Below are 13,030 nucleotides of genomic sequence, written 5' to 3'. Positions count from 1 at the left end.
CAGCCACTCGGGAGGCTGAGGCGGGAGGATCTCTTGAGCCCAGGAGTCTGAGGCTGAAGCAAGCTGTGTTTGCACTACTGCACTCTAGCCTGGGCCACAGGGTCAGACCCTGTCGCAAAACAATAACAAGCAAACAAATAAACAAAATGGGCACATGACTCAAGCTAGGCCCAGAGATCTAATTCTGGGATAGTTGTGGGAACTACTGGGATTCAGGAAAACAGAAGTTCTCTCTCATCTGGGACTGCTGGGTAGAAAGGAGGCATAAGCGGGAGCTTCCAGGACTTTCCACATGGATAGTGCTGAACGGGAGAACGGCAAGAGACGAAAAGGAGGCAGAGAGAGGGAGGCAGACACCACGTCTTGAGATACCATGTCTTGATGTCATCCTTTTTGTAACTGAACGCAGCTGTGTGGAAACTGGCGACCCCTAACTTCTAGTTGCATAAGCCAATAAGTTCCCTTTTTTGCTGAACTCAGCTTGAAATAAATTTCCATTATTCATCCCCCGCCAAAAAAAAAAAAATCCTGACCAACTTAAGGGAGAATCAAATTGAATAAAAAACGATGGCTGTCTTTTGGGACCTCACAGCTTCATGGAGGACACTGACTCTAGGCACAGAGACTTCTGATGTGAGGTGGTCTCCCAGTGAGAACCTAAGGCAATCTGCTAGTGTGGTGAGGATGTGGGCTTGGGATTCAAACACCTTTGCTTCCACTCCCAGCTTCCGTACTGGCCGTGTGACCTTAGGTAGGTGACTCCATCTCTCTGAGCCTCAGCTGCCTGATCTCATGGAAAACAGAGCCAGGAGCGTTACAGCGAGATAAGGCAGAGAAAGCCCAGCACAGTGCCTGTCTGGGAGATGAAACCAAGCCTTAAACCAGGCTCTTGCCTAATGTTAGGCTGGCCTTTAAAACTGCTGCTATTCGAAAGTAATTGAGAGAGTGCCCTGGAATGTAAGGGGCTATGAGAATAAGGCAACTTCCTCTAAGGCATCTTCTAAGAGATCATTGGTTATTTTGGAGTGGGTGAGGGAGAGATGAATTTTCATAGGGAAGACTCCTGGGGAGGAGATGCGGTTGCACAAGGGCCGTAAGGGAGGGGATGTGGAGCTCACTTAGGGCACTGCTCAGGCCCCACCTCCCACCCCCGGGAACAGAAGGACTTAGTCTTCTGGTGGTGGGAAGTGCTGACGGCTGGCAGCTCACCACTAAGGCCCTTGACTTGTGACTGCCCTTGGCTGAAGACAGTCTCCTTGCAAAAAGCCATGCCCAGCTGGGCACAGTGGCTTATGCTTGTAATCCCAGCATTTTGGGAGGCCGAGGTGGGTGGATCACCTGAGGTCAGGAGTTCGAAACCCGCCTGACCAACATGGTGAAACCCTGTCTCTATTAAAATTACAAAAATTAGCCAGGCATGGTGGTGGGCACCTGTAATCTCAGCTACTCGGGAGGCTGAGGCAGGAGATCTCTTTTTTTTTTTTTTTTTTGAGGCGGAGTCTCGCTCTGTCGCCCGGATTGGAGTGCAGTGGCCAGATCTCAGCTCACTGCTAGCTCCACCTTCCGGGTTTACGCCATTCTCCTGCCTCAGCCTCCCAAGGAGATCTCTTGAACCTGGGAGGCGGAGGTTGCAGTGAGCTGAGATCACACCACTGCACTCCAGTCTGAGCGACAGAGCAAGACTGTGTCAAAATAAATAAACACATATTAAAAAGTAAAATAAAAAGCCATGCCCCTCCCCAGGGGCAGCCCATTGCCAGTGCCATGTTGATACAGACAGACAAAGACATGGCCCCTGACTCAATTCAGGATGACCCCAAAGGGCCATCCCAGGTTCTGAGCTCCCTGTGGAGCAGGCTGAGGCCTTGAAGTGGTTGCACCGCAGACCAGCTTCTCCCTCTGCCCAGTCCTGCCTCCCACCTTTCCCCGACAAGAGCACACCCCAGTAAATTCCATCTCAAGGTCTGCACCTAGGGAACTCAGTCAGCGACAGGCGGTCTTCAGAAGACAAGATGGAGCGGGGAGGCATCCTAGGCAGAAGGTGTGGCTTGCACAGGCGCCTGAAGGTGGACTCCAGAGATGGCGTGGGGAGGTACCAGAAGGGCTGACACTGGGATTCGGAGAGGCTCCAGCTTCATTTTGGAGATGAGGATGGGGAGGTGGGGAGGGGAGCCTGAAAGTGTCACATCTTTTGTTCTCAGAAGATAAAGTAGAAGCAGGTCACATTCACAGGGGGCAGGAGAGTGAGGAAGTGAGGCTGCCAGGAACCTGGTTAGCAGGGCGCAGGAGGGAGGAGATCACAATCAGCAGTGACCTTGGGCTTGAAGATTCCCCAGGACGGGGAAGGGCTGGCATGGACGCACATGGATGAAGAGAGGAACTGGCTGGAAGGATCAATGGAAAAAGAAAGGTGATGAACAGGCCCAGCAGAAAACCCCTGGGATTTGCTCAGAAGTCACAAACTGGCAGCTGGCTGGCCAGATACACAATAAGTGTTTTATTTGGCTCACGTGATATTTTAAAACATGAGGAAATTCATTACCCACATTTGAGAATCTGGAGACTTCACGTAAGACTCTAGATTTCCGACTTCTCCTGAGAAGCCAGAAGACCTGGTACCCTGGGCCCGTGCACCTGCCCCTACCCCCAGGGCAGAGTGGATGCAGGTTTTCTCTGCTTGTGCATCTGCTCTTTGGTGGAGTTGGAAGAGACAGCTCGGGGCACTGTACCAACAGATGCCTTGGGTCTCTTTAGGCTCTTATGTCCTCTTGTTCTACACTTTCTGGGTGCCAACTACAGCCTCCTGGGTCAGGGCCACAGCTAACACATAGGGTGCCTGCATGCAAAATGCAAAAATGCCCCTCAGGGAGGGCAAAATGAGAAGAGATGCCCCTCCTCTGGAGTGAGACGGCCCTGCTACAGCCAGGGAGCTAAGCGCAGGCTGGTTTCAGCCTCCACTTGCCCCACAGCCTGGTGTCTCTGTGCAGTGTCCAACCCACCCGACTGTACAGGGAAACCCTGTCCCAAGTAACCACAACTCCCCCTGACCCCGGAAGGTCCTCCTTCCACCCGACACTGCTCCAGGAGAGGTACTCACAGATTCCATGGTAGATGCCTGGCTCTGGCGTGGTGACTTGGGGGACATGGGGACTGGATGGGAGCTCTAGCTCTGGGATCTGCACATGCGTTGGAGAAGCAGAGGAAAAGGGGGTGGTTTTAGTGATGCCCACACTACTAGCTGGCTGTTTCTGCAGATACCACTGCCCACCCTGTGCCCAGGTAAGTCCCTGTGTGTCTTCCTGGATTTTTCTGCCTTTGTGGAAGCTATGGGACCAGGGATATGGGCAGACCCTGACTCTCTGGGGTCTGCATTCTTCTCAGCAGCTCTCACCGGCCAGGGAGGAGCCTGATGCTAACAGCTAAGGTGTTTAGATTTCCTCCAACAGGGAAGGACCCAATAAATGCTTATGTGGTGAGCTAGAGAAAGAAAGGAAGGAAGGAAAGGAGGAGGAAGGGAAGAAGAGAAGGAAGGGAGACAGGAAGAAAGGAAGGAAGGGAGAGATGAAGAAAGGAAGGAAGGAAGGAGGAAAGGAAGGAGGGAGGAAGGAAAAGAAGGAAGGAGGGAGGGAGGGAAGGAAGGAGGGAGGGAGGTAAGGAAGGAGGGAGGGAGGGAAGGAAGAATTCAAACCATACAGAGTGGTTCTTAACCTTGGCTAGTCACTGAAGCAGAATCTCTAGGGGTGGGGCCCGACATCCATATTTTTAAAGATCCACCCAAGTGATTTCCACGGGTAGCCAGGATAAAACAGCCTGGTCTTCAGAGAGTCAACAGTGGGCCGCCACACACTTCTTAGGCCTTACATATAAACTACTTGCTCACTGTCTCTTTGCACCGTAAGTGAAGTCAAAAGAGACTACTACTTCACAGCCAGGAAAGCTGAGGTGCAAAACGAAGTGAAGGCGCTGGTCTCTCATGAGACGGAGAGAGTGATCCCCGCAGCCCCTCACAGCGCTGGGCCCATCAGAGTCCCTTACAAGCGCCTTCATCTTTTGGAAAACGCTGGGCAAATGGAAGCGCCCAGGGTAGACTCCCACCTGGAGACCCCTGGGTCAAACCCAGAGCACAGGCACGGCTTGTGGCCCAAAGAAGGTTTGAAAACATCTGAATTCACTGCCAGCATTTTTAAATGGAGAGATTTTACAGAAAAATCCAGCTTTCTGGCTTCTCTTGTAAAAATCAGGAGAACTGGCAACAATAGGCTTGCCACTCTTGGTGGCCGTTTTCCTTGGATGTGGAGAGGGGCACGCACTCCCCAGCTGCCTGTGCCTTCCCATGCCCTGCTCCTGCATCCCATGCTCTGCCTGGTTATGGGATATAGCCCCAGTAAACATCGTGGGATCCACGCGACATGTCACTGCCTTGCCTCGGTCATGACCTTCCCACAGCCCAGCCCCATCACCTGTGGCTTCTGTTGTCCCCATTTCTCCCCTACCCTCTTTAACCATCTCCTCTTTTTCCTATTGGTCCTGACCGGAATTGACCCTGAAGGTCATCTTTCATTTTAAAAGATTTGTTTATCTGGCTGGGTGTGGCAGCTCATGCCTGTAATTCCAGCACTTTGGGAGGCCAAGGTGGGAGAAGCGCTTGAGTCCAGGAGTTCATGACCAACCTGGACAACATAGCAAGACCTCATCTCTACAAAAAATAAAAAAAAACTAGTGACATGGTGGCGTGCACTGTAGTCTCAGCTACTCAGGAGGCTGAGATGGGAGGATCACTTGAGCCCCGGGAGTTTGAGCTGCAATGAGCCATGATCACGCTACTGTACTCCAGCCTGGGTGACAGTGCCAGGCCCTACCTCTAAACAAAATAAAAAATAATAAGTTGCTTATCGATTATAAGCATAAACTGTGGAATCACGCATTCAAGTTCTACCCTTGTTTCTCTGTCACGACGTGCCCTTGGGCAACTCACTTGACTCGTCTGAGCATCGGTCTCCGAAATGGCAATGTTAATAGTCTCTACTCAGAGGGTTGTCGCAAGGGTGAAACAAGAACACTGTGTACCCTGCTTGGATCATGATATGTGTTCATGAAACCACGGCTGTGATGATCATTATTTTAATTGTCACTCTGCCTGTGAACAGTGTTCCTAGTCCTTCCATCAAAAACAACAGTGAATGATCAAATCACAACCCAAAGCAAAAACTCCCCCGAGACTGCCAACCTCTGAATTGCAGAGATGACACAGAGCTCATTTCTCCTGGCTTTGATTAAAATTTGAATACCTTCTTTACTTCGGTTTAAAAAAAATAAAAAAATAAAAATAATTAGAGAATGAAATATGACATAGAGGACAAAAAAACGAAGTAGAAAAATGGGAAATGTCAACACAGTGGCACCAGCAGCTTAAAGGATATCCATCTTAATTCTCCCTGCTCTACTCTGAGTTATGGGAAGAAACCTATCTGGGGTCCCCCCCCAGCCCCCCAGCTCCAGTCTTACCCGGTCATCGGCCCCCATGCCAGCCTGGGTGAAGGGCCGCTCATCCCCCTCGCCGTCGGCCGTGCTGGGCCTCCTCAGTGCCTCCTCATCCTGCAGGCTGTCCAGGCTCCCCACGTCCAGGTCAAACATCTCATCGGAATAGAATATGGCCTCGAGAATGTCATCATCAGTCGTGAATAAGATCGTGTCTCCAAAGTGCTCTGGGGCTAATGGATTACCAAGACGAAAGAAGGGTCAACTCACTCCGTCCCAGTGATTTGTAGATCAAGAGCCTAAACCCATCCACTTCTGTGCTATACAACCCCAAACCCCTAACTGGTATTGATTAGTGTGAGCCTTATTAGTCTTCACAGATTTGCAAATGGAATGCACGGACCATAAGCATCACACAGATCTAAGGAAGGGATCTAATTTCATGAGAATCACTGTGATATGTCATCAGGCAAGTGACATTTCTTTGGGGTGGGCGAGGCACTATGCCAGATACTGCTGGTACCCCACACAGATCTCGGCGTATCCTTTTCTTGGGTGCCTTGCCTGGAAGGGTGTGGGAGTTACATCCCCAACCTGGGAAGCCTTGGCGCCAATGACTGCCTGGTACATGGGGTTCTAACGCCCTGCTCCTTCATCTTCAGGCAGGAAACACCTGAAATTTATGTTCCAGAGCTCCCTCAATATTTGGTTGAGGCTGGGCTTCCTGGAAACTATATCCTTGCTTCACTATGCCAGGTTTCTCCTAGAAGCACTACCTCCATAAGTCACTTGACAAAGAGTGCCCCATCTCAGACTCAGGTTCTAGGGGCCGGACCAAGACAGGTGCTTTATGGGAGGAGCTGAATGATGTCAGGCCTAGCACACCCATGCTGTAAGAGGGGATGAATGGACTAGGTCTGTGGCCAGGTGCAGGGGCTCATGCCTGTAATCCTAGCACTTTGGGAAGCCAAGGTGGGTGGATTACTTGAGCCCAAGAGTTCGAGACCAGCCTGGGTAACATGGTAAAACCTCATCTCTACAAAAAATACAAAAATTAGCCGGGTGGGTTGGTGCGTCTGTAGTCCCAGCTACTTAGGAGGCTGAGGTGGGAGGACTGCTTGAGCCCAGGATGTCAAAGCTGCAGTGGGCCAAAATCATGCCACCGTGCAGGGCAAGATCCTGTCTCAAAAAGAAAAGGAAGAAAGGGCTGGGTGCGGTGGCTCACGCCTGTAATTCCAGCACTTTGGGAGGCTGAGATGGGTGGATCACGAGGTCGGGAGATTGAGACCATCCTGGCTAACACGGTGAAACCCCATCTCTACTGAAAAAAAAAAAAAAAAATTAGCCAGGTATATTGGTGGGCGCCTGTAGTCCCAGCTACTCGGGAGGCTGAGGCAGGAGAATGGTGTCAACCCGGGAGGCGGAGCCTGAAGTGAGCTGAGATCGCACCACTGCACTCCAGCCTGGGGGATAGAGCGAGACTTCGTCAATAAAAAAAAGAAAGAAGAAAAAAGAAAGAAAAGAAAAGAGAAAGAAGAGAGAGAGAGAAAGAAAGAAAGAGAAAGAAAGAAAGAAAGAAAGAAAGAAAGAAAGAAAGAAAGAAAAAGAGAGAAAGAAAGAAAGAGAGAGAAAGAAAGAAAGAGGAAGGACTGATCTGTTGTTGGCTAGCCAGCTGGTCTGTTTTTTCCCATAGACCCTCAGCAAGTGGCAGACAGGGGCTCTGAGAACATTCTTACAGATACGCCGTTACCTCCCGCCAGGGTTCCAGAGGCCTTGGCGATTTCTCCTTCAAAGATGCACTGGGTGTCTAACAGCATCGTGATGTCTTTCACGCCTCGGAAGGAATGTATCCGAGATTTATTGTAGTTCCAAATTCTGATCAGGGCAACGTGGCAAGGGTGCATGAAGTCAATGGTGATGGAGTGGGATTTGCCTGGCGTGAAGGGGGCCAGCCAGACGTGCATGTCGTCCTGGGTCCTGTTCACCCCGTCAATGAGGTTGGTGACCACGCGGGGGTCTTTCCCATAGGCTGGTAAAATATTGATATCGGGAGGGTCTGCTTTTATGTTTGAAATCTGCACCGGTTCACCCTTGGAACTGAATATTTCTATTCCATTGAGGCCGACATAGTGTCTATCCCCCCAGGTAGACTTGATGTCAATGACCAAGTGCTGTCCATAAGGCAAGACGGGGATTTTAAAGTCGCCCCCAGCATCTGTCTCTCCAGAGTAGCCATCCTGCCCTCTCGATGGCCCTGGTTGCTCCCCCTTCTTGGAGGGGTGCAAGTCGCTGTGCCGGCTGCTCTTTTGCTGCAGGAACTCATCCAGGATGTCCCCCGGGAGCTCCGTGTTGGAGATGCGTCCCCGGTGAGAGCGGTCGAAGGCACTGAGGGAGCTCCATGACTCGTGAAGTGTGTGCTCCTGCTCACTGCGCCACCTTGACCGTGATGGCGTCCTGGAAGACCAGGTGTCTTCTGGAAGAAAGGACAAAAGAGGGGGGAAGCCCCGTGAGTGGCACGCGTGGAAGTGGGGACCCTTAGACACTGTCTCATGTGGTGGCTGTCAGCGAGGCAGGGTCACCTCCAGGAGAGCCCTCTAGAAACCAGCGGGGTTGCTCCTGGCTGTCTCCTTAGCCAAGAGGCCTCCTGGCACTGGATGGCTGGGGCCAGGCATGTTACCATCCTGCACTGCATGGGGGCCCTGGCACAGAGCTTGGTCTCCTGTCCCATACAGCTTCTGACTGTCCTGTGGGCCATTCAGGTCAGTAAAAAAAATTGTCTATGTTCACCCAAATCCAGAATCTTGCTGTTTTTACAAAAACATGAAGTATTTTTCACAGACTGAATTTTCTAAGAATGCAATCATCGTGCGAACCAAGGGAAGACTACTTGGCTGTGTTAGAAACTTTGCCAGGAGTCGCTCCCCACTGCAGAAATTCACATGACCAGGGGCAATGCTGCTGCCTGGGGCGTCTGAGTCAGCAACAAGAGGGTGTGTGCTGGAGGCTGTCACAGTCACGTGACTCTAACGGTTTTCAAAGACAATTTAATGGCAGGTGGAAGGCTTGTAAAAGAATGTTAAATTGAAAAGGCCAGATATGCAGTTTTAAATGCAGCATATCTTGGTACGGGTGACATGTACCCATGTTAACAGTGTTGTTTCTGGTTTCTGGGTGGGGAGCAGGAAGGACTTTTATTTTCTTCTTTGTAGCTTGATTTTTTTTAAAGTCCCCTACATGCATTACTTTTATTTTCTTTCTTTTTAATTTTTTTTAGAGACAGGGTCTCGCTCTGCTGCCCAAGCTAGAGTGCAATGGTGTGATATCAAAGCTCACTGCAACCTTGACCTCCTGGCCTCAAGTGATCCTCCCGCTTCGGCCCCCCGAGTACATGGGATTATACGCATGACCACTGGGCCCAGCCTGTAATACCTTTATAATCAAGAAAAAACATGCTATTTATTTATTTATTGAGACAGGGTCTCCATCTGTCACCCAGGCTGGAGTGCAGTGGTGTGATCATGGCTCACTATGGCCTTAACCTCCCAGGCTCAGGTGATCCTCCCACCTCAGCCTCCTGAGTTGCTGGGACCACAGGTGTGCACCAACATGCTTGGCTAATTTTTATATATATATATATTTTTTTGGTAGAGACGGGGTTTTGCCACGTTGCCCAGGCTGGTCTTGAACTCTGGGCTCAAGCGATTCACCTGCCCCACCTGGGCGAATCCCAGTGCTGGGATTACAGGTGTGAGCCACCGCGCCCAGCCAAAAATGCTATTTTAAAAAGCCAATCAGCCAGGTATATTATAAAGTAAGGAATTTATTTGCACACATGGCTAAAGCCTGTGTCCCAAGCACATGGAGAACACAGGCCCAGACTGATCTGAAGGCTCGACACTCCTTATGGAACATGAGAGCCGCGGCGCGCACACCACGCAGTGGCCTGTTCTCACAGCCACGCCATGGCTCACCGCCATCTAAGGGTGTCATCCTGCAAAAACAGCGACTGCTGACACTGACATTGTTTTTCCTGCTTTCATATCGCACTGTGCCCTGCACTCCATTTCCTGCCTGTCTCCTAGGGGGCTCGGCTCTATCAATTATCTCCTCTCTCCAGAATCTTCAATCGCTCCTTCCCCACTGGCACCTTCCCCTGTCTGCCTGCAGACATGCATACATCTCTCCTACCTGGAAGAGAAGAAAGGACGAAACAGGAAGGCGACCAGCTCCTGTGGCTCCCTCCGACCACGACTCTGCTTTCTCCCTGTTTCGCTCAGGCGCTCTGCCACCCGTCCCACCCCTCCCACCCCTCAAGCCCCTGCCGCCTGGTGCCTCTTTCCAGCGGGATTGTTTTGCTCACTCAAACTCCACTTCCCCTTCCACTCGGATTTGGGGGATCCTTTGGAGACCCCCCCACACCTTCAGGCCATCTAATTAGATCAATGCTGATAGCATCCTTCCAAGCCGGCCTCAAAGAGGGGTACTCTTTAAGCTGGTGGCGCTGAAGCTGGAAGCATGTAGATGTGGAATTGCCAAAGGCTATCTTGCTACCCGCTGGGGAGAACCCGCCTGAGAATGAAGCCAACACTGAGAACACAAGTCGAGAGATGGAGGATCCTGATGACAACCTCTGAACTCCTGGATCCAGCTGTGCCTGAAGTCAAACTCCTGGTGGCTTTCTGGCCTTTGCATGCGTACGACTCCTACAATTCCCTAACCTGCCACTGAAATGCCTTCCCCAAGTGAACAATGACCTCCCAGTCTTTGTCAGTTTTCAGTCTATGTGTGACATCCCTGGCAAACCTCTTCCATTTGATACCTCCCACTCCACTGATATAGGAGCCACTATACTTCCCTGGTTCTCTGCCTCTCCCACTGACAACTCTCCCCATCACCCCAGTCCCACCCTCCCACACCCTCAGTCTGGGGGTGTCCCAAGGCCCAGGCCGCTCCTCTCCTGACACCACCATCCTTCCTTGCCCTCATTTAGCTCCTAGTTCCCAGGCAGGCCCTGCTTAACTTTACAGGTCAAGTTCTGCCTTCTCTTCCCTGGGCACCATCCTTCAATCCCAACGACCTCTTGGAAGGTTCAGACATGTCCACTCTGTCACTTGTCTCCATGTGCCTAAAATGGAGTTTGTCATCAACCCCTCTAGCTGGTATTGTCTCTCCTGCACTGAGAATCAAGACAACCTGACTCTCACCACACCCACAGCCCTGAGTGTGGACCCCGCTGACTCCTGCCCCCTCCTCTCTGCCCTCCCCACCATGACCTTTCAGCTCCAGCCCCGCTGGCCCTCCTGCTTCCTGGCCAGGCTGCCTCTTTTGGCCTCAGCGCCTTTGCCCTTGCTGCGCCTCTGCCAGGAGTGCTCTTCTACCAGAGGCCCACGTAGCTGGCTTCGCTCGTCACCCGCCTCCTTGGAGAGGCCTTCTCTGCCACCTTATCCTCACTCCTGGGCGTGTCCCAGTGTGCAGCACAGCTCCTGGTGTGTGGAAATGCCAGTGAAGGGCTGGACGCTGGTAGCCCTTGGGATCAGGCCTAGAGGCTGAGGGACTCCCTGCTCCACCTGTCAGTTCCTCTGCCCCTGTCCTCTGCCCTCCCCACCTTCTCATCTGCCATTTAAAAAGATACCAGAGGTTTCTTCCATCCTATCCCCTCAGGCACGAGGCTTAACATGTGGCAGAAGGAACTACCCAGATGGATTCTCATGACTTCAATTTATGTGATTTGATTTCCATCGACTAAAATGAATGGCCTGGGTTGGTTTGCAAGTGCACCGAGGAGACAGCACCGAACGCCACATATCAGGGACACTGCCTGAGTGCGTGAGACAGGCAGAGACTTTGCTTTCATTCTGCATCTGCTTTCTAACCCATTCTCCCTGAGTTGTACACTCTGGGTTTAAAAGCAGAGAAGTAGATGGCTGGGCGCGGTGGCTCACGCCTATAATCCCAGCACTTTCGGAGGCTGAGGTGGGTGGATCACCTGAGGTCAGGAGTTCAAGATCAGCCTGGTCAACAGGGGGAAACCCCATCTCTACTACAAATACAAAAATTAGCTGGGTGGGGTGACATGCACCTATAATCCCAGCTACTCAGGAGGCTGAGGCTGGAGAATCACCTGAACCCAGGAGATGGAGGTTGCAGTGAACTGAAATTGTGCCAATGCACTCCAGCCTGGGTGACATAGCAAGACTCTGTCTCGAAAAAAAAAAAAAAAAAAAGCAGAGGAGTTGAGCCTTGCTCTTAGACCTCTTCGACATGAGAGCTGGCTGGGGGCCCACGGACCTCTATGTCTACAGACTCCATGGGAACTGGGGAGCTGTTGGGATCAGTGCTCTGTCCTGTCATCACCAACATTTCTACAATCTGCACAGACATCAGAAAGCCACTCCTTCAACCTGCAGTCAACACAATCTGGGAGGGGTGCCCAATGACAAGATGGTGCTATCAAAATTTCCTACATACTCCTGGATTGAGATGAATAGGGCTATGGAGCTCTGAACTGAAGTTTGTCAAAATCAACCGCACTGCCGTGAGGTATGTGGTAATTCCTGCTAAAACAGGAAATGATGAAGTACTTAGAGGGATATCACAGAGACATGTTTATTCCAGTGAATCACCCTTCGGCCATCACTGATTGGACAAGGAGTGGACACCAGATCCAAGTAGACCAATCACCTTCTACCCTGAGACTTTGGAATTGGTTGCAGGAACAAGAGCCAGGACACAGTCACTCTAGGACTGTAAGGCCATTTCCTTATATTTCTCCTCATACAGCTGTGAGGCCGTGTGAGTAGCAGAGAAAGCTGATATCGTGAGGAAAGTGAGGGGAAGTGGACCCGCAGAGAAGAAGAGGTAGGGCCCAGAAGAGACAGAAAGAAGCGTCCTTGGTTCCTGCCAACTTTCTGGTTCTTCCTTCCAGTCCCCTGTGATGAGTCGCTACACTCTCTACCTTTGGGGTCAAGGTGATCATTAAGGATTCTCCGAATAACATCCTCTTTACTGCTCAAACTGGGCTGATGAGATCTCCTTCACCTGTAAACAACTGACCCCTGATGAAAATAATTCCAAAATGCAGATGGCATTCAACGAGATGCTCTGCTGGGCATAAGATTTCTCAGGCTTGCTCTTTCTCTCTTGCTCTTTTTTTTTGAAGAGACCGGATCCTGCTCTGTCTTGATTTTCATAAGTTCCCTACATTATATTGCTTTAATTTTAATTAATTTAATTTATTTAATTTTATTAAATAATTAGCCAAAGTATTAAATTTGGCTAAATTAATTAGCCAAAACACCTGGCTAATTTTTCTATTTTTAGTAGAGACAGTGTTTTGCCATGTTAATCAGGCTGGTCTCGAATTCTTGACCTCAGATGATCTTCCCGCCTCGGCCTCCCAAAGTGCTGGGATTACAGGCAAGAGCCACTGTGCCTAGCCCAATTTTCGTTTTTTTCAGAGACAGGGTCTCGCTCTGCCACCCAGGCTGGAGTGCTGTGGTGTGATCATGGCTGACTGCAGCCTTGACCTCCAGACTTGAACTGCAGACTTTGT

General features: G+C 50.8%; 1 protein-coding gene across 1 annotated transcript in view; it reads right to left on the bottom strand.

The window, feature by feature from the left end:
- KIAA0556 (KIAA0556 ortholog) overlaps positions 1-13,030 on the bottom strand; it is a 241,683-nt gene that overhangs the window by 23,184 nt on the left and 205,469 nt on the right. The window contains exons 16-18 of the mRNA XM_011933461.1: positions 7,229-7,951; positions 5,506-5,711; positions 3,098-3,176 (exon numbers count right to left, since the gene is read on the bottom strand). Of these exons, the coding sequence (XP_011788851.1) occupies positions 3,098-3,176; positions 5,506-5,711; positions 7,229-7,951 (1,008 nt within the window). The remainder of the gene's footprint in view (positions 1-3,097; positions 3,177-5,505; positions 5,712-7,228; positions 7,952-13,030) is intronic.

This window comes from Colobus angolensis, unplaced genomic scaffold (assembly GCF_000951035.1).
Source record: "Colobus angolensis palliatus isolate OR3802 unplaced genomic scaffold, Cang.pa_1.0 Scaffold128, whole genome shotgun sequence".
NCBI classification, from domain to species: Eukaryota; Metazoa; Chordata; class Mammalia; order Primates; family Cercopithecidae; genus Colobus; species Colobus angolensis.
This window is presented reverse-complemented; position numbering and strand designations above follow the sequence as displayed.